General features: G+C 33.5%; 1 protein-coding gene and 1 long non-coding RNA gene across 2 annotated transcripts; both read right to left on the bottom strand.

Moving 5' to 3' along the window:
* Positions 1 to 1668: 1668 nt before the first annotated feature.
* LOC124366830 (proton-coupled amino acid transporter-like protein CG1139) lies at positions 1669 to 3114 on the bottom strand. The gene has a single exon (XM_046823431.1). It carries the CDS (start codon positions 3112 to 3114, stop codon positions 1669 to 1671), a length of 1446 nt encoding a protein of 481 aa, XP_046679387.1.
* Positions 3115 to 3686: 572 nt separating this feature from the next.
* LOC124366154 lies at positions 3687 to 16948 on the bottom strand. The gene is made up of 3 exons (XR_006922783.1): positions 16390 to 16948; positions 11509 to 11667; positions 3687 to 3872 (listed from the first exon to the last, which is right to left on the bottom strand). It is a non-coding gene; the product is annotated as an uncharacterized LOC124366154 (long non-coding RNA).
* Positions 16949 to 22698: the final 5750 nt, after the last annotated feature.

Raw genomic sequence — 22698 nt, 5'->3', positions numbered from 1 at the left:
TGTTTTACAGTATTGGTGGTGTTTCTGCAGATGATAGTCATGGCGAAATTTAAATACGATGTTGTGTTCTTAGTTGAACTTGTGAAATCAAGGTCATGTTTATGAGGAATAACTACAAAGTGGCACAGTGGCAACTACAAGGATGAAGTTTTTAAGCAGAAGGTTTAGAAGGAATTATTCACGTACTTGATGTACAACTTTGGAGACCTGGCTAGGAAAAAGAAAGAAAGTACAGGTTAGGACAAACAAATATTTTGTCTTCGGCACTTTCTCCTCAGTTATAGGAGCAATGTGAGGTACCGCATTAACTTTAGGACATATCGTCATTTTACACAAGCAAACTTTACTGGAATATTGAGAGAGAATCGTCCGGCCCCAGTTTCGCCGCTGTGTATGAAAATGTCGTACTGATTGATATACAAAACATTTTGCCACCTAAGAGTATTTAGAGAATTTACATCACAGTAAGGAATAAGTGCACATAGATATGATAAATTGTTAGCCATTTGGGGGCCTGTTATTTACGCTCCTTGACTTGAGTCATATATCATTATTCAGTATTCAGAGTATGAAATAGTAATGTCTACGATTTTTATGGATTACTTTAGTTATTTTTAAATGAACTATGTGTGAGTGTACTTGTCGTCTGTCTGTTTCGACGGATGTCTGTGTTTGGCCTTCTTTTTGCGTCACTGCACATTAAGGGTTTAAATAGCACGTCCACAAAAGATGTCTGCAGCTCTGAAAACATCTTATGCTGATCCCCTAACTGTGCGCCGTAGATCCAACAAATATATAATTTTTTGAGAGCATTCTTAATTAATACATAGTACTTGAATTTACGTTTATGAAATAGATCAGTCTCTGAATTCTTAGTTTAAACTTAACTTAATTACAATATATGGATCCTGGGTAAATATCCAGATTCACGAAATATCGCCGTCTGCCGACAAGTACTGCGCCGTAAGACATAGCGTATAAAAGAGTGTTGACTATAAAGGATGGGCTTATAACTAAAGAATATTAAATCTAACCCGTCACAGTACCTACTCTAATTACAGTATAAACTTCATATTGCTTGGTTGAATTGACGCATTATCTTTATTTAATCTGGTAAGTTATAAGCCGTCTGGAGTGTGCCTCTGAGTATAATCTCTTGAGTATGTTCTAGTGACTAAGTTATATGCTCTGCTATAACGTGCTTTTTACAGGAGATTTTAATATTAATTTGATTACGAATTTACACAATTAACTGCAATAAGTAATTTTGTAACATGTATACTACCATTTGGTTTCATCCACTATACTGCTGATTTCCACAACCTCCTCGAGTGTATGGTTACAATGAGAGTTATACAGTTGTTGATATGAGCAGCATATTGATAGAATTTCTAAACATGGTCTCGTTTTTATGTTTCATGTATGTAAATTTCCAAAACGTAAAACATTTTGTAACATAACAACAATTTTAGGAACTGAATGAATGTTTATTCATAAATATTTACCTAAGTCGTTTTAACGAGTCAGGCTTAAACAATAACATAGATTTAAATCTTTAAAACATTAAATTTTATTAGATTACAACTAGATTCACTACATTGTAGTGCAAGTCAACTGATAATATCCCTTAAAAAATATAAGCATTCAGTGACAAAAACAATGATACGTTTATGTTGTGATAACAGTATACAATGAGATGTAGGTTCCGAGGATTAGGATGGAAAAGCCAAGAATGATGAAGCAGATGTCTTTGATGACGACATAGTAGCAGCAGCCGAGCTGATCGGGCCAGAGTGTACACATCTCCAGGAGAAAGGGAAAAACCATCCCGAGTGTGGAGAGACAGAAAGCTCCGACCAGGGAGACGGCGATGTCGACGTGAGGGATGAGGGTAGCTCCCATGAAAGTTACGATTACGACAATGGTTCTCATCAGGTATTCGATACAGCATTCTTTGTTTGGATCTTTTATAAACTTGACTAAATAATTCCCCCAGATTATCTCCAAGGAGACGAAGCATTGGAGTGGATAAGAGCCGTAGATACAGATGGCATACACTCCTTCTATGGTCAGAGACAACCACTCGTTTCTAGGCAAAGAAGCAATGATGGTTTCATCTATACTCTTCCCGTACTTCACATATCCGAAGAATCCAACCATTATGTACAGACACATCACTGTTAGCAGAGACCACGGGAATATCCCCTTGCAGCCTAAGAAATGTGCAGGTGTCACCATATGGTGTTCCAGTGCTATTATCACCCCAAAGGCATTTATGGCAAACAGAACGACACCGATGAAGAGAGGCCAAGTAGTCACAGAGGACACTAAGTTGGTCTCTTCATATTTGAACGGTCCAACACAAAAGATGTAGTAGAAACAGGAGCTGAATGCGATGATGGTGAGAATGTTGGCTACAAACGAGACGGGAGTCAGCCTTTTCAAATTTCGAATGTAATTGATGAGAACCACTGGAACAAAGATTATCAGCAGATAGATTCGCAGGTCCAAGTTCTCCACTAGTCGAGGCTCTGCTATATGTTTCATCGATTGGCCTATAAAAATGACATAAGCTGTGCAAGTTCCGAGTTGGTAAGCCACAAGAAAAAAATCCACTATGATTGGGGCAATCCAAGCGAGTTTTCGAAGACAGCGAGGACCGTTTAAAAGTCCTATTTTCATTGACCGGGGCAATGTAAGGAACGGAACCTGTAACCTTTTGCATTGGATGTACTGCATTCTTATTAATGTGTCTATGGCATATATAACGCTGGCGGTGAGAAGAATAGTGCCGATGAAGCCTGTGATAATTCCTGCGTGGTAAAAACCCTTGGGCATTGCAAGAATACCTGCTCCAATACTGCCCTTCAGCAGGTGAGTACAGGTTTCAAAGTCTGTTATAGGTTTTTTTATTCGTCTTCCAACATGTGGATTGTAAGAGGGAGCAAGCTGATAACCTTCATCACTGTAATATTCTGTTTTTAACTCTGTAAAATCTACAAAACTGCTTGTAGGGCTAATGAAACCTCTCCTTTTAGTTGAGGATTTGGCCGGAGGAACTTGAGATGGCGGTGGAGTTGTTTCTTCAGGAGGAGCTTCAGAAGATTCCGCCATCTTCGGTTGAAATGTCCTTGATTTGGTTGTTAGTCCTTAATATTTACACTTCAGAACAATATATTTGAACATCGACTTTATATCAATACTTGATTTGAAATAGTAAATGAACCAATTGATTTGAGCACTGATATATTGAGAGAACGTGCATTGAGATTAACCTATTAATATTTAATGTTTTCAAAATAATATTATCATCTGTTTGTGGAACACATTAACAGACATGTCTTTCATTGATAAGATGGTAACGACCTGAAAACTGTTAATCAGTGTAACAAACTTGTACTTAGTCACTAGATATGAGTACAGTGAGTAGGACGCGTTATTCTTCTAGATTATTGATGAGTTTCTTGGCCATGCTCTATGAAAAATACAACAACTCAGAAGAGGGTAACTACACAAATTAATTAAGAGTGTTTAACGCAATTTAGAGGAGAAAATCCACATAATTCCAGGCTAAGATATTCCTAGTATAAATCAATCATTTGGTGTCGTTAAAATTTATTATAATGCATGACTGTCAGATATATCTAAGATTAACGCATTAAAATTCCAAAGTCCACACTATAAAATTCTTGTACTTTGAACAAACAAGCATTGATTAAAACTCTCTTTGTTGCCTTTTTGAATTTGAGTAGAGGTAAATTCTTGACATCTGCAGTACATGAAGTATTTTATTGTTTTAATAGTTTCACCAGGCCGTGCTGGGTCGCCGAGACACCGTTGCGCCCTCCAGTTTAGAAAGTTTTCGCGTCTTCCTATTCCGAAACATACAAATTTTACAGATTTTATGAAAAAAGTATGAAGAATAATTATTAGTAGCTTTATATTTCTTAAAAAAGGAGTCTCAATTCTAATTTATGTTATAAAGTATCTTGGAGCAACATTCTGTACAATTGTGAATGACCGCCGTCCTTAAAATTTCTATTGTTTGAGATTATAGCCAAAGAACTTACCCAAACATTGTATAACTTCAGTTTGTATTGGCTATAAATTATGCTAATCATGTGTTCACTATTATTCCCGTAACGATACTGTATATTATTCAATGGTTTGTACCGCCGTTATCTAAAAAACGTTACGACAGAATAAAACACGTTACAAACATTGTGAATGACCTGAGAATTCTAAAAGTCTTTTTTGTGTTTTATACGATGAAAAAACCGAAATATAACAGTTCCTATGGAAGTATACAAAGCATATATTTGATCGTTAATAAATGCATATTCTGGTCGGTAATAAATGAGCTAAGTGGGAAAATTAACAAGAGTTCTTCCTTTCCTATAAAAAAAAACATCTGCCAGCGGTTTCTGATATTACTTCCGATGTAATACAGAAATCTGCAAACAGCTTCAATTCTTTTTTTGCAAACGTGGGGCAGGAGTTTGCGGATGCAATCGATTCGAGTGGGGTGCCGATTGTGAATGACACTGACTTTAGACTAGACTGTGTGTTTACCCTGAATACTGTGACTGAGATGGACGTTGTACGTCACGTGAAAGCACTGTGGGGGAGGGGGCTCTGCGCCCGGCTTTGATGGTGTCTCTGCTGATGTTCTCAAGGCAAATATTCAGTTCTTTATTAACCCTTGTGCCATTTAATTAATCTAAGTATTTTATTGGGTGTCTTTCCTAATACCTTTAAAATGGCTAAAGTGTTCCCTTTATATCAATCAGATGAATTTACCAATAAAAGCAACTTTAGACCGATCTCCTTACTCAGCGTATTTTCCAAGATATTAGAGCGAATAATTAAAGAACAATTAGTATCCTATCTTAATCAAAACAATATCTTGAGTGGGTGTCAGTATGGGTTCAGAAGCGATAAAAATGTAAACGATGTCTTATTTGACTTAAATAAAGAAATAAATGCTTCTATTTCAAGAGGTAATCGCTCAATGCTTGTTTTTCTAGATCTCAAGAAAGCTTTTGACTCGGTAAAGAGAGACAAATTAATTAACAAATTAGAAGCTATTGGAGTTCGTGGAAGCATCCTTGCGTGGTTCTCAAGCTATCTTAGTGATAGATTTCAGCATGTTTCTGTCTGCGGGGTGGATAGTGATCCATTGTCAGTGGACTATGGAGTTGTTCAAGGAAGTACTCTCGGACCAATTTTATTCTTAATTTATATAAATAACATTTCGAAAATAAATTTAAACGGTAAACTTTTTTATTTGCAGATGACACTTTAATTTTTGTAAACGGTAATAACTGGTTAGAAGTGCAAAGGAAAGCTCAGAGTGATCTCATGACGTTAAAGAAATGGTTTGATCAAAACGTATTAACGCTTAATATATTTTAAAAACAAAATTTTTGCCAATATCTCTTCGCCCTATTTGTGACTACCATTTGAACAGTTTGACAATTCATAGCTGTGGAAATTATCTGAATGATTTATGTACATGTGAAAGCATAGATAAAACAATAGCTTACAAATATCTTGGAGTTATTTTTGATCATAGGATGACATGGTCATATCATATAGATTACTTAGTTAAAAAATTACGTCGGTTGATTTTTGCTTTCAGACAGCTGAGCGATGTTCTTAATACAAGTGAGATAAAGCTGGCGTACTACGCTTACATTCAGTCTATGCTTTCATTTAGAAATATCGCTTGGGGGGGGGAGCTAGTAAAACAACTCTAAACAGACTGTTTTTATGCCAGAAACAGTTGCTAAAACTTGTCTTTCATAAAAAACGCCGTTACCCTACTGACACTCTATTTAAAGAATTATAAATCCTTACAGTCCGTCAGTTATTTATAAAATCTCTCATAGTTCACATCTTCTCACACTTTCACTCTATTTTTTCAGAAATTCCCCATTCATATAACACCCGATATGCCCGTGACACAGGAATAACCACTTTACAACTATATAGATCTTTCTCCACAACTAATTCGTATTACATATCAAATATGTATATACTATTCAGAAATGTTTCTAGATTCTTTCACGCTTATAATTTCTTTAACGCACAATCCTTGTCAGTTTTAAAAAATCGTATCAATGAGTGGCTATTGCAATTAGGCGTATCAGAGGCGGAGATCATTATCACTGCCGGGTACAGGGGACCTGACCTTTGACCATGACGTTATTACTATTACTAACCGAATACTCTCTCTCTCTCTCTCATCTCACTCCGTCATAAATGGATCATTTAGTTTTAGCCACACATACCATTTTTATTTTATTTATTTTCCAGCGCTTGAATAAAAACAATCACTTACAGTAAATTCAAGAAGTAATAGACATACATCCCTTTACCTTTTTTACCTTATTCTATTACTAACATATGCAGCGTATTATTTAAATTTTATGTTGGCGGCTAGATGCAACTAGGCCTACGCACAGGCAGATTGCCCGTGTAGGCTTTCCAGTATTGTTACATTTATTTTTCTATTCGTTATACTTATTTTACATTTCTTCTATATCGAGGGGTTCCTGGTAAAATCACCCAAGTCCTAGTTTTTTTTAAATTTTTTCAGTAGAGCGAAAACAAACATTCGAATTTCCCTGTAAAATCACTGTTGATGTTTAATAAGAAAAGGAACAAAGCAACTAGTAGTCAAACTAAAACTACCTTAAGTAATTTAGTTTTTAACCAAAATATTATTTTGTTTACCTGCTTAAAAAAAATAAGAAAAATTGTTTACGTGACTTGGGTTGTTTTACCACTACGAAAATGGGGGTTTAAGCACATTACTCAAGAATGACAACGGAGCTGATTAAGTTAAACTTTATTTTAGACAAAATAAAAACACCTAGTTGTATAAATAAAAGTTTACTATTTGATGTCAATTAACAGGTATGGCGTAGTAGGTAGTCCGTATACATCTTAGGCATAAGAAATTTCTTGATCTTCCTCAAAAAAGTACTCCTCGGTGGTTGGCTCTGGAGTTTTGTCCACAGTGTTCTTGTGTCCAGATGTCTTTAACTTTTGTATCCAAGAATGGTGCTCTGTAGGAAAGACATTTGACTTACATAACTTCAGCAAGTCCTTCTTCTTTGCTTCTGAGATAGAAAGCTGTCCAGAATAGAGATTCTTAAGATCGCACTGCTTTACTGGTCGTCCTGGTTTGTTTTCCATCACGCGTAGTTCTTGATAACTGTCCCCCTTACAGTTATAACTGAATAGCACAGTTCCAGGTTTCGCTTTTTCATATCGTAAACGTTTTATTTTCAGCCAGTTTACAGTTTTTCCATTTGAGTCAGTAGTTCTATTTTCAATAGTGTTTTTTTGCTAGATCTTTTAAATCAATAAAGTCGCTAAACTGAAGTTCTTTTGTTAAATACCCGTCTTTTTTTGGCTTCTTCCTTTTGTGAGTATGCCTGTTAGATCTGGCCATAGCAAAAACTGTTAACCAATCTCTCATACACATTATAGAAACATTTTGTTGTGCATGCTCTATTGCACTGTGCATTGAGTCCACTTCCATTTTCGTATGCCCCTTCTCTAAAAACTTGTGCTCAATAACATCAAATTGGAAATATTTTACTATGTACAAAAATAGAGCTGCTACAAACTGATTCCTATTTTGACCTCCACATGTATCAGAATACAAAGAAACTTCCTTAACATGTGCAGGTAATGTTTTAAACCACTGTAGAAGACAAGTTCCGATCTCACAACTACCTCTCTTACCGTTATTTTCACTCCAACAAAAACAATAGGCTTTGTTAGGTGGTGCTGCTTCATACACTGTTAGGTTGTATACACATAGTTTTCTACTATAGTACACAGGACCAGCATTTGAAACAGGAATTTGTAGAACCTTTTGCAAGTCAAAACTCGCAGTAACGAAAGCTGGATCTTCAGTTGCTCTTTTTTTGTCATAATCTTTGCTGTCGTTCGCTTCGTTTTTCCTGATAATGTGTTCGTCATATGAAGCTTGGAGCAGTTTCTTTTCATCGTCAGTAGCACTCTCATAGTTCAGACATATGAGACACCTGTCTTTAGAACAATGAAAAAAAACTAAGGTTGTACTCTGTACAAAACACTTTTCTGTACACATTCTCTTTTGGCACGTTTTCTTCATCTTTGTACAGTTCACTGAAAAGTTCATACATCTTACTTATGGAAAGCAATGAATCAAGGTACTTTTTCTCTGTGTCTTTGCGACAATAATGGCTCTCCATTGTAGTAAAAGTTTCAATATGAGCTTTGATTTTATTAATCCAATCTTGAGAAGTCTTGTTCGGAGGTTCTTTACGACCTCTGTTATCAGAGCCTTTAAAATTACCAGTTAATTCAGATTGCATAGAAAATGCTGTTTTCAGAGGAGCGTTACTAATTGAAAGGGTTTTTAAAAAAAAAACTGTTTACATACCCTAACTTTTTCACCCTCTTTCACAAAGAAATAGAAATAACTGAACATTTTGCCAGGTTTTTTAGAGTCATCATCTCGTTTTCTTTTTTCTTTTCAACTACAGATTTTGTAACAAGGGACAAAATTAAATTTTTTTTGTTGCTCGAATGAACTTGATGTAAATTCTGCACAAATTTCCTTACGGATATTTTCGCTGAACTTGGACGTACATTGGAAAACACACTGTGAGCAATCAATGGGCTTAGGGATTTTAGGTGGCATACTTTTTCCTTTTTTGGCTTTGTATGGTAGGCCTAGTTTTCTATTGGATTTATTTACGTTGACTTTCCAGGTTTCTGGGTGAGGTTTGCTCCATCTTTTTCTTGGTTTCTTTTTTAATGGTTTCAGTTTCAGGAGTATCAGCGATAGTAATGATATTTATTTCAGGATCAGCCACATCACCATTTGCTTCATGTAATGTAACCTCTGGGCAAGATAAAGCATTTGGTAAAGCAATATCATTTTCAATTTGGGTCGGCCTAATAACAATATTGCCAGTAGTCATAGGCGTAGGCCTAGATTCATCGTCAAGCTTTCTTTTTAGTACAGGTCTGGTACTCTGTAGTTTTAAATATTTTCTCAGTCCTTTAGCAATAGGATCGGTTGTTTTTGGTAAGTATTCTGGATCTGCATCTGAGTCGTATACTAAGTCAGAATCAGATTCTGAGGAACTAGAAGATTGGTTCAGGTCCTTAGGCCTACATTGTAAACTACAATTATTACCTGGAATTGAACAAGATGAACTTAACCTAGTTGTTTCACCACTGTTTATAAACAACTGATTGGTTAGATTTGTATCATGTTTGGTTAGGTTCCTTTCACTTAGTTCATTATGATTGTTAATTTCCAACACTTCATTTCGTTCAGCTAGTTCACAAATCAATTTAGAACGTTTCATTTTCACAATTAATTAAAGCACTTTATTAATTATCAATATCCTTACTAGTGCACTTTACTAAAGGCAATGTGATACAGATACAATAACAATGTATACACAAGAGGTAAAATCACTCACATGCCTTATAGGTTAAAAAAACACAGCTGGCTCATCTAGCCACAGCAAAAGTGATAGAGGTAAAATCACCCAAAGTAACTTGGGTGGTTTTACTTCTACTGAATAGAAGTAAAAAACCATTTGGGTAAAACTTATTTTGCCCATAATTCGTTTACTATTGTTAACAATGACATGGTTGGTTTTACCTCCTGTAGATCTTGAATTCCACCATCTATAGGTTACAAAATCATGATTTCAGAAAAAAAATGGACTTGGGTGATTTTACCAGAAACCCCTCGATATATAAGCTGCTGTATATATAAAATAATAGGTATTTCATCTAAGAAAGATTGTATATATGTATATATAAATTGCTGTAATAAACGTTATTCATTCATTCATTCGTTATAAGTAAATATGTTAAGAAGCATAATTTCCGATTGATTGTAACTAAATCAATTTTACCTTTTTATACTTTATCTTTTGCGAATAATAGACGACATCCACAAATGATGGATTGAAATAATGCAGGATTCTAGCTCTATTTCACGTTTTAAAGTGTTTTAGAATATATTTTTCATGCCTTCATTAATTTATTAATAAGTTTAACATTACAAGTATTTCCCTCAGCAGAGCAGTAGTGTGAGCATATGAGTCAAGTTTGTTCGAAGTGAGGACAGATTGATCTTATATTTATTTACCTAAAACAGTACCAGCTTTCTCCAAAGTGTCAATTTCTTCATGCATACTGGTGATTAAAAAACTTCTACTGTCACTCTGAGATTATAGAACAATATAGTGCTGCGTCTGAAATCTGACACTGTCTCAAACTTGACTCCTGGAATCTGGAGTCTACATCTATTTGAAGAGATTCAGCAAGATCGAAACAATTGATTTGGCAATACTATTTAGTGCTTTCCATGACTGCAATATCCATGAATGGACCAACACCAGGGTACAGAATATATAGATGTGGTCCGACCAATAGCCGACAACCAACTCAACCAGTTGGTGAAGAGTTTCCAAACGTTCAGTCAGCATCACAATGGGCTCATTCGGGTATTGCCAGTATCAAGTTTGAAATCATAAGAACTCTTGAGGCACCCAGACCTTCACCTATACCTGGAATATCAAAAGGATAAGGGAATCGGGTCTTCGATATTCGAAATAGGTGTCCGTCTGTATATACCCAGTAACCCCAACCTAAGGCGATCCTAAGCCAATGTAAGTGCACTCTTAACTTCTTTTTATCACTTCAAAATTCAATTTTGTATAGTTTATTATTTCATAGCATGTAAATTAATCATTTCTATAGACGCCTCTCAATCTCCATTGCAAGAACATAGCCAGGAAAAAAGCCGTAGCCATTTGGGGAGAGGGGTGTCAAGACAACTGATATTTTCCCAAAGTGAGCAGAAAGTAAGGTCCCATTTTGTTCCTTAAAAAGTTCTTAACCCATATGTTTGTTGAGGCCGATCTTTCAGCAGTACATGTCAGTAGTATTGAATCATTTAAATTATAATAACCATATACTAAAAAAGTTATTGAAAGAATTGAAACTGTTTGGGGGAGTCTGGACTCCCTGTACTCCCTTGCTGGCTACATCTGTAAAAGTTCATTGTCATGTGATTTGGTTTCAAAATGTGTTGCTCCAAACTTGTTAATTCTCATGCCACATTCAATCACAATGCAAGTTACTCCATTGTCGAGTGTGTTTTCCTTATCGGAACAAACTCATAAAGATGTATTTCAGGAATACCATCTTATATTTTATAAAGAACAGCAGTTTCATACCTACCTTTCGAATCATTTCTGAGAATGTGATTAAAACTCGCAATACTCTTTATACTCTCCTTTCTTTGCGAGGGTTTTCACCTTGTATAATAGTTAGAGGTTTTGAAATCTCTAAAGTTTTGAAAGTTAACTCTTAATCAATATTTATGCTATATGGAGTTTTGATAAACATTGATAAATGGGGTTGGAAAAACACTGGTGAACATCGCCTTCTAATGATAAACAATAACATACTCACCCTCTCTGTTCACAGAAAAAGCAGTTTGAAATATACAGTATTGTTTATAACATGGGTTCACCAATTATACTGATCCATTGACTTTTGGCAACATCCTTGAAGAAACCCTTGAAAATAAGGACGACTTTAATGATTTTTCCTTTCTATAGAAATAATCAGCTGTAACAATAGCGTGAAATATTTTATTAATCTTAATTACTCTTTCTTACTATACATATATGATATTAAATTTGAAAAATACAGTGCAATGTCTGTTCACAGTGTCTGGTGACTGATATTACTCTCAACTACTATGAATAATGACATTGAAAGATTAATGATGCTTAGTCATTATTTAATTAAATTAAAGTAGAGTTTGAGAACTTGGCAAATTGCCTTGTTTATATGTTAGGAAGTGCAGTTTTTTGTAAATCTTTGCTGAAGTACAAACTGTATAAGATATGGTTTGTTCCAAATTTAATGTAGATTACTAATTTTGTATTCTATAATGTTTGCACTAGACCTCGTAGTCCTTGAAATATTAAAACAAAACATTTAAAGTGTATAATTTTATCCCTTTCCCACTCCCTCCTGCAAAAACCCAACAGTATTGGTTGTGAAACCTTTTACCACTCATATCAATAGTTTTTTATTGGTTTTGAGTACATTTTCAAGCTTTGTTTCACAGTACTACTCGGGTTGGTAGTACTGAAAGGCCAGCAACATAGTTCAGTTATTGCTACTGTTCTTTATAGGCCTAATTACTCACTTTTTACTATCAACCCTCAGAGTTTAATATTTTTCTTCTCCTCACTTCAGCTGCTATTCTAATTCAATTGCTTATTTTTATTTGGTGTCAGCAAAGTCATATTTTAAATGTCAAAAATTTGTGTTTTTGTTTGTTTCAGGTTGGAACTGAACAAAGCAGTGAGTTAAGTATTTTGAATGAAAGAAACTAAAACTGAATATCTTCCGTGATTTAAATCAACTGTGTAATGTATTTACTTTGATACAGATATTCAGAAGTAAATAGATTCTTTTAAATAAATCCATGTTGAAAATAATTTGAAAATTCAGAGCCATGGACTCTAATTCAGATTGTGACTCAGTGTTATCTACAGACTCCCTAGAGGTGCAGTGTTTCACTAGATGTAGTGGAGTTTCATCAGAAGATAAGCCAAAAGAACTGAAAAATGGAAATGACTTGGAATTTAAAAGGGCAACAGTGCCGTTTTATAAAGGAGAAGTTTTAGTTGATGAGGTCAAAAGAAAATCCAGCACGATAAAGTTAGAAAATAAAAAACTCAATTTTGACAGCCAGAGTTCGAAGTTTGAAGTTACCACTCTGCCTCAAAGGGCCTCTTCTTTTTTAGGTGGCATTCAGAAAACAAACTCGGCTCGTAATTTATCAGGCCAAAGATTCTCAAGGAGAATGGAAATGGATGTATCAAGCTGTTATTCAGTTAAAACAAGGGGTAGGTCTGTGTCATATTTGGATCAGTTCAAGAAGAAAATCTATGGTGTTAGTGTAGTAGATTCAACGACGTGTTCCACAGTTGGTTCTGAAGGCCACGGTGAAAATTTATCTTGTACAGAATCTATAATAGGATCTAGTAGGCTGAGTCCGTCTGAGTTTGAATTTTATGAGGATCTCATGGCAAATCTAGACAGTAAATCGCCCTGTATAGAAACTGTAGAAAACATACAATCTCTTGGTCACAAACGCTCAAAACCAAGCAGAGTTTCAAAATTGAGCAAAGAAAAAGTTCTGATTTTGCCAAAATTAGATGTAAATCCCATGGAAATAATTAATAAGAAAGAAATTGATAAGAAAAAGATTCTTCAAAGGCGTGACGAATATGCAAATCAAGTGAAATTAAGGAACCAGTTTAATATTAATAAACAAAAGGAAAAAGACAGGAAGAGCAAATTTAGTAATCAAATTCCAGTTAAATGTCACCTTGCTTTAGAGAAATGTCATAAGAATCTTAGTGAGAAAACAACTCAAAAGCAGAAAAACAATGTTGAGCCTGTGCCATTTTCATTTCTTGAGGTTGATAACACAGAGAGGGATACAAAATCATTAACAATCAAGAAAAAGATTTCAAAAGCAAATAAAACTGGTAAAAAATTGACAGAGTGTATCAAAAGGAAAGGAATCACAGAAGACCTCTCTATCCTACAGCAGAGACATGAAAAGGAAAAATCTTTAGTAGATTCTATGAGAAATCTTATAATTAAAACATAAAAGATATTATTTGTATTTTTATTGATGCAAACAAATTTAATTTTTACTATGCCATATTAATTTAATTGAAATTTTTGTAATTCTTGAACAGTTATAATATTGTGTTTTGTGAACTTTAAGTTTGTAAAGTATGCTTGCAAGTCCAGAGATAAATTGATCAAAATATAGTTTTACTGTAGAAGGATGGTTAAACCTAATTAACCATAAAAGGAATAAACGTATTTTCAATGCACAATACTCTAAATATAAAATACTATTGAACTCTCACTGTGGCATGTTTGATTTTCATTTATTAGGTAATGTATTCTTTCAATCAATATTGGTTTTTTGATAACGTGTTCATAACATTCATTTTGAAATAAGAAATTCCATTATCTAAGACTATATTTTGTTGATTTAGTGTGTCATTACTTTTCTAGATTATTGATTGCTAATGGTCATGTACATTCCTAAGAAGTAGTCAATTATTGAATCTTGTTAAAATACCAGTAAAATAATTCTTCAAATATGTTCAACCTTATAAATAGTTAGAGAAATAAAAGTTAATCGAAATTTCAGTATAAAGATAGGAAAGGTCTGAACTGAATTCAAGGATATTTCAAAGCTATAGGGCACTTTCTCTGGGTATTGAAATTACTGAAATGTTAGCATTATATTCAAAATGTTATACCTATGTTTTCAAACTTAAAATATCTAAAAGTTGAGTAATAAGATTCTATCCCTTAGAAATTTTGTACTTAGTAAAAACTCACTTGTAAACAATTAGTATGAAGAAAGTACTTGAATATAATTAAAGAAGAATAAATTAATTAATTTTACTAATCTATCTAATCTTTTTGACTTTTTTATTTACAATCTTAGAGAAAAGGTAAATAGTTTTGTTCATAGTAACCAAAATTTTAAAAAGAATACAAAATTTAAATATATACTAAAATTGTTTTCTTTATGCAACTCTCTTGAACTTTATTATTTTCCTGTTATTTTATAGTTTTCCTAAAGGAAAACTTAATAAATAACTCTGAAGTTTATAGCCTGTTATATAGATAAAACATGTATGAGTGAATTAAGACTTTGTTAATAGATAAGATTGGTTTGGGGTATTAAGGTTTTTTGAGATTAGGTGTGGTAATCACGTTGCGGTAATCCAGAGGTTTTCCCAAGGATGGTGGTGTACTTTTATGTGGTATCTGGTTATAGATAATTGGTAAGTTTACTTGAACTAGTGGTTTTTAGCACGGAGTAATGAAGATAAACAAACCTTCCTCCTCGTGTTTAGTATGTTTAACACCTAGATAATGGAGTGATTCAAAAGAGATCTGAAATGTTGGGAAATTGGGGTGACAAGGATGGCCTTAGTGTAAATCTGGCTAAAGTTGCAGTTGTTAGAAGGTGTAATCTGGGAGGCATTTGTGCCGTTGTACTAAAATGGTGAGACATTTAAGTGAAGCCTGAAGTGAGATATTTGAGTGTTCTGGACAGAGAGATCAACTGGAGTTTATATCTGGACAGAATTGTCAACAACGTTGAGAAGGACATAAATATCCTTGGTACTATGCAGACGTGTGATATGGATGTCAGTATTAGCTGTACATCCCTGCTGTCAGGTGTTACAGTATTTGGAGCTGAGGTTAGGCAAAAAATGAAGCTTAAAGATTTGGAGGCCATACTGGCAGTGAGGAGGAGTGCTTAATGTTTCAACAGAAAAGCTACTGCTTGACTTTGACTGCAGCAGTGAATACTATAAAATTAGCATGGTCATCAAGGGCGTTTTGCATTTTGTATGGTATTTTGCACATTATCTTTCATCACATATCTTTCGATCAGAGGTTTTCCATTGATAAACCCTTCAATGATACCTCCTAGATAAGCTAAGTTTGAGGTAGGAAGCCTTTCCATCAGTGGAACTTGAATCAGAGGTTTTTGAAGGTCAGTAACACCCAGGGCAAGTGTAACCTTTCTTCAATTCCCATAGGCTCCAGCCTGATCTTCTCTTAATATGTAAGTAATGCCACATGTAATTTTTGTTCATTTTTCATCAATCTTGTGCAATGCTTTCCAGATCTTTGTGCAGTCATCTTTAGTGTGCAACCATTGCCTAAATTAGAGGCCCTTGGTTAGAGATGTTTCAATCAAGGCTATGCAAGAAAGGTAATTCCCTGGATTAATCGAAGTATTTTATAGTTACGATGTATCAGCAAAGATTTAGGTCTAAGATAATTGTGCTAATTATTTTTGAGGATCCTGTTTGTTTTCCTCTTTGGAGTTATAATCCTGTAGTATAATAAACGAAACATATCATTTGTGAAATACAACATCTGTATGAGAACTAATACCTTTTAATCAGATTTAGTATTATCCTGTGCTGAATATCAGATGCATAAATTTTAATACAAATCTATAAGTTATTCTTGTACCAATTCAAAACCAAGTATAGTTTAAAGTTCTTTGTTCAATCACATCCCTCTCTGTTCAATTCATAAAAAATATTTGCTGTCAAATAAACCATTATTGTAAATTTAAAAAAGCAAATATTTAAGTGGTATGATTCTAGTTTGAGATCATAACTAATCAAACAATTCTACTTGTTCCATTACTAATTTATATTCAAAAACAGTTTTTCAATGCAAATCTAAAAATTACCACTCTCCACTTACCACAGCCTTGTGTCACATCCAATATTGAGACAGCTCATAGACTAACGATTTGGAAGAAGCTAACTTGCAGGGCACACCAAATTAAATCACTTTGAATATAGCGGATCTCACTCAAAATGTCTTCACTTCTCAAAGAGGACGTCTGGATGTGAAGTGCGAGACTTTGGATTTTAAAAATTTCTTTCTTCTCACAGGAGACGACTGTATGCAAGGTGTGAGACTGGGTGTGTATCACTTGACTTTGTGTTGTTAAGGAACTGTGTTATATGGTTGCCAATGATTTAGAAGAGGCGATTCTGATAAGCCTACAGATTGGGTAGAACTGTTGACATGTCTATATCTCCTTTGTGGCTGACCATCACTCCATACCATGTGTAAAGTATAGAAGGCTTGGCTTGTTTTTATAGCTTAAAAGGGAACACTAGGTTTAATGATGTTTATTGCCTCAACCTTGAATTTAGAATTAATTTTTAAACGAGTATTTCCATGGTAACAATATTGTTCAATTGTTGTTTGAAATATTATTTTGGAAATGAATTCTCTACTAATCATACAAAGATAAAAATCAAACATTTGACTATAGAAAAAAATATAAATTATGACATAGTTTAATTCAAAAACATATTATTTATCTTCTAAGATATGATCAAACATGATGAATTGAAAATAGATAAATAAACCAATGTGAAATCTTATCAATATAAAATACAAAATATTTTATCTTTGTAGTTACACAATTTTTTTAATACACTTGCTACAGTACAATCCAGTGGGAGTATGCACTGTATCCTAAATAAAGGTAATAATCTGTGAAATATGAAAAGATTTGAGAAAATCTCTCAGAATGTTATGAGAATAATCGTAGTAGACATGATTTCCTAGATACATTACTTCCAGAAATTAATAATTTTAATAGATTTTTATATGGCGTTTTATATGATGTCTAAAATGCCACGAAAATGCTAGGTCATTATTGTCCGAGTAAATAACAAAGGCAATCTACTAAAAGTCATATCAAGTGCATTAGTATATTTTTTAATCAGGCTAAGTACTAATATACGCTACTATGTAATAAGAATAATAATAATAATTATTATTATTATTATTATGTAATAAGAACAATAGAAGACAATATTGTTGTATTTTTTTACAATTCATTTTACACCTCAAACAGTTTAAGTGTGTTTGGGTGTGAAAGTGTTTTTCTTATTTTCGTCTAACATGAACTTATCCTTTAAGGGCAATTGGGTATTGTAAAATACAAATTTATATATTTTTATACAAAGTAGCAAGTATTGGAAATAAATTATAACAAACAAAAATCCTAAATATCAGCACATATTTATAGGGACCTTGTTATAAAAAAAAATTAATTACCATTTTATCATCGATTTATTACATTTGTAACTTAATGTGTGAGACACTTCAAGGAAACAAATTTGTTTAGGCAACTGGCAAATTAACAATAATGTTTTAGTAATAAATCAGCAACTGTCGATCAGGGGTATTGAGAGCTAAGGCATTTCTGTATGGACGTAAACTTTTATGTCCAATATGATGTAAACCTTTATGTCCAATATGACGGTGTGGACTGGACCGCTTAGTCGTAAAATTGGAATTGTGCCAGTCACTGTCATTGCGCCTGCAAAATACAAGTGTTTATTTTAATACTTACCTGCTTTGCATACGTATATTCTTTGTTCAGGTGCTCATAGAAATGTTCAACTCTAATAGTGGTTATTTATAAGTTTTTTAATCCAAACTATAATTTATTACTAAGTCAACTGTTTAAAGAATATTAATCCAAACAAATATAAACAGATAACTATGTGAAAATAGATGATCAAGGAAGCAATATACTGTAGATACATTTTCAAGAACAGCTATAGGTTAAAAATGACATTAATATTTTTAATGTTTGTTGCTTTATTAACTATTGATTTATAAAAGATTTAAGCAATGAAAATATACATCAAATAACATTTTTTTAACATATAAACAAGGACAAGGAATAAAATAAATTATTTAGATTAGCCTATTAGGTAAAGGAAATATAAATATTTATTTTTGTGCTGTATTGTATTGTTTTTGTTTCATTTGTTGGAGTGTCGAATCAAAGACTATGATAGCTAACAGCACCTATTCGTGTACATGTGTTGACCCACAGGTTTAGCCAAATTTATTGATTAATTAAAAAGTCATCAGTTTTAAGTCATGTTTACATTGCTCGATCAGCATGCGCATAAGACCTATATTCCGTAGCTATGGTAGGAAGGGTTGATTCAGTTGAATTTTGAGTTTAGATCCAGTTCACCTCCCTCTAATTGCAATGTGGATTTCTGGAATCTGAAGTCATGTTTGTCTGAAGAGATCCAAATAAAAGGAAGGTGAACTGGAGTTAAACTCAAAATTCAATTGAATCTAGCCTTCCTACCATAGCTATGTTATGTGTAGAAACCCGTGTTTAGAGATTGTGTCTATCATATCGTAGTGCACTCATTGTGCACCTGATGAGACAATGACTATAGCACTTCACCTATTTATAAGTGTCTTTGATATCAAAACAATATAAATGTTTTGTTTTAAACTTCTTCATCATCGACTTTCATTGAATCTCTTCAGACACCAGACGCTGCAATAAAAGGAAGGTAAACAGGAGCTAAACTCAAAATTCAACCTATATTCCGTTACAGTTTCCGTTTCAAGACACAAGCTTGAAACAGGCCTCGTCAGGTTGATAATTGCGTGGCATAAGGTATGAGATGATGGCTTGGTGTGTATGGTGATGGGTGAATGTCTGTTAATTTCCTTCCAGCTTTTATTTTATTTATTTATTTTTAATTTCATGAAGAAACTTCTTTTCATTTTATTATTTTCTATAAATATAAATTATCATTTTTCAATGTGAAACAGTAATGTAGACTATACCATCGGCTCTGTTTTATACTAAAAGTATCGCTAATAAATGTATGGTAAGGTGTAGGCCTAGGTGAGGACTTACATCAATAACTAACTCACCAATTGAATATGTTTTTCTTTGTGTTCAATAAAGACATCTTTCATTTTATTACGAGCTTCATTAAATGTAATGAAAGTTGAGCTTGTTTAACTAAACCTTAAATGGGTTACTGATCTCTAAGGCAGAAAGTGGCACAGATACTGACATTATAGCAGGGGGAATAAGGTCATGAAGGGAGGGTGCTGGTAATTTTCAAGCATAGATCATTAAATTGTGGAGTGTGCTTGTTGAAATCTTTGTGACACATAGGCAAGCCAAGGAATCATGTGTTCAAGTCCAACTTGTCTGGAATTGTCTCCAGGTAATCTCTTCTCTTTGTTGTTGAATGTCAACTATATTGTGACATACTACTCTTCAAGATTACAATGACTGCAACTCACCCTTAGTAGTCTTCGAGAGTTCAGCTAGGGGATGGGGCTGCTTGGAACATGAGGGAATTCCTCACTTTGACCATTAACTTACTTTATTCCACATCAAATATTAGCCCTCTTTATTGGGTTGCAGGTAATAGTAATTAAGTTATCATGAGAAATGAAAGTGTTGATTCTTTAGCAAATTCAAACATTTTTTTATCTTAGAAAATGTTTTCCAGTTACAAAAACTATATTCACAACAAAGTTAAAAGTAACAAAATTAGACTACTGTCACAAAACGTTTTGTTAGTCTGTTGCTTATAAAATGACATAAGATGCATATCTTGCATCTCTTGATTTACAAGATAACATTATTCCACAAACTGATTTCAGGTATTTCTTGTATTTTTAAGGGTTTTTCAGAGGAGGCTAGAAACTGATGCTACCAAATATTTAAAGTAATAATAATTGGTGATTCTATGTTTACTGTTTACTAATATTATTTTAAATAAGAATAAATATATCTGTATATTTTCCATTTATTGAAAAGGGTGGATGTTTTCCAATTAGAAGGCATGTTTACTAAATTATTTTTATAACAAAGAGTGTGGATCAGGTTCAACATTTTCTTTGTAAGGCAGTGAGCCATCACCCTATAGTGGTTGATTGCTGAGTGCTTAATTCAATTTACATACACTCTGTTTTCATACTAAGGTCTACCAGGGACTTCTCTTGTGACCGACCCTGTATAATGGAAATTATCAGTCATTAAGTGTAACCACGACAACATGACAAGCAAAATAATCCTTGCAAAACCATTGCATATTGTAAGGCCATACTTAACCATGGTTGTGTGATCTGCTCACTGATTCAAACTGGACTTTTAGGCCATGCTAAATAAAGTTCAAGTATGTTTTGAGAGGATGCTTGGCTCTAGACTTGGTTTTACTTACCTCAGAAATCCTATCACTGCAGTGGAACTCATGTTCAACCCACAACCCCTGACACCGAGAAGAAAATATTTGACCTATTGTTTCTTCGTAAAATAACAAATGGCATCTTATACTGCCCTTTGCTTCTGTGTAATATTGTCATTTCCTTTCCAAGAGGCTCTTGTTCCAAAACCATTTCCAGTGGAGATTTATGCCTTCACATCACCTCTATAGAATTGGCATCTCCAGGCTTTTCCGCATTGATGGTGTGACTGATGCTCATGATGATTTTTTAAGTGCCTCAAACCATCTTTAAAAGTCCCATTATCAGATGCCACATGAAACATTTATATTTGACCTCTTTCTCTCCCATTCTTCTCTTCTTCCAAATTACATTGCTTACTTTTTTATCGGTTTTGTATCTATATTTTATATACCTAAGTATTTACGTATGTATATCGTTTTATTTTTATTTGATATTTGTGCAATATTTATCTAATGTAATATGATAATTTTTCTCAGTCTTGTTTCAGATTTTCACTCACTAAACTATCTAGTCTTGACTTTTGTATTTTTGTTGTTTTTTGTTGTTGTTGTATTATGTACCTATTTATAATAAGATGTTGAATAGTTACTTTTATGCTAAGTAGTTAAAGATTGCTAATGCTATGATAAAATGTTTTTGTAATTTTTTACTGCACTTCTAAAATTTATCACATATCAAAATACTTTGTGTAATATACTTTATCACATATGTTTGGAGAAAGCCTATCATTTCAAATAGTTGAATACAAAATTTAACTAGGTTTACTTTTTCCTTATGTCTTGTTAAAAAGTATAACAGTATCAGTGGCGTATATACAAAAAAATAATAGGGGCTCGTAAATCTTCCCCAGGGGAATTTTTGAGCTTTAAGACCTCATAAATGTGTTTCATCTTTCAAAAAATTACTGAGTGCAAATATAATGTATATCTTTCAAAATGTTGGGTCTTCAGCCCCTTAAGTCCTTTCATTACGTACGCCCATGAACAATCTTTAGGGTATGTAAAAAATAAGCAATATTAGAAAGTTATGCTGCCAAAAGGCATTTTCCAACTTACAAAAGAGGTGCAGGATAAAAAGTCACCTGTAGTTAAACGACCTTGGGTTTCACCACATAAGAACAATGTTAAACCTCAAACATTTTTTATCTTAATTTTTTTTTGTCTTACGATTATGAAAGATGTCTCATTTTAAAGACTTAAAGTTTTTAAAGTTCCTCACATATCCAAATGCTTTTCAGTTTTTCTCATTGAGTGTATAACTTTTGAGTATTTAAACAACAACAAATAATTGAGATTTCTTCATAATAATTAATTATATTGAGGAATTAAAATATAGAAAAATCTAAAAAGCGTTCAGGTTTATTTAGGAAATACTTCACTCGTTCACAACACATCGGGTACACACTGGGCTCTCATTGCTAAATGTTGCTATGTATTTCCTTATTTCGTTTTTTAATGTTTGCTTTTCTTGGTGGTTTGTTAAATTTGATCTCGCCCTTAAATAAATAACTCAGTCTATTGTGTACCACGTCATAAGATAAATTAATTATTTAGGTACCTCTTGGGTCCACTGAAAAACATTGAAATAATCGTGTTTGTTTAAAATTGCTAGGCTGACATAATTTTCTCATTATACTTAAAACATTGAAGGAATAAAAAATGAGTATGGTTCTTTGCCATTATTATTGAAAAATTCGACGGGCAATAAAGAGTGCAGAAATTAGCCGTTGTGAACGTGTTAAAAATCTCTTTAAACCTCCATAACCAAAAATAAGAGAGTAAAGATATGCTTTAAGTAAACATTATTATTCATTGAAGGAGAAGCTCTTCTTATTTTAAAAATTGTTATTATTGACTAAAATAAAATGGCTGTCAGTACAGCTGGATCTTCATGTCAGACCAAACTGGGGAAGAACACTCACAGATGAGGTACATGACAAGGTTCATTAAACGAACAAAA

The sequence above is a fragment of the Homalodisca vitripennis genome, chromosome 7, assembly GCF_021130785.1.
Source record: "Homalodisca vitripennis isolate AUS2020 chromosome 7, UT_GWSS_2.1, whole genome shotgun sequence".
Classification (NCBI taxonomy): Eukaryota; Metazoa; Arthropoda; class Insecta; order Hemiptera; family Cicadellidae; genus Homalodisca; species Homalodisca vitripennis.
Note: the sequence above shows the minus strand (reverse complement) of the source record. Positions and strands in the feature narration are given on the sequence as shown.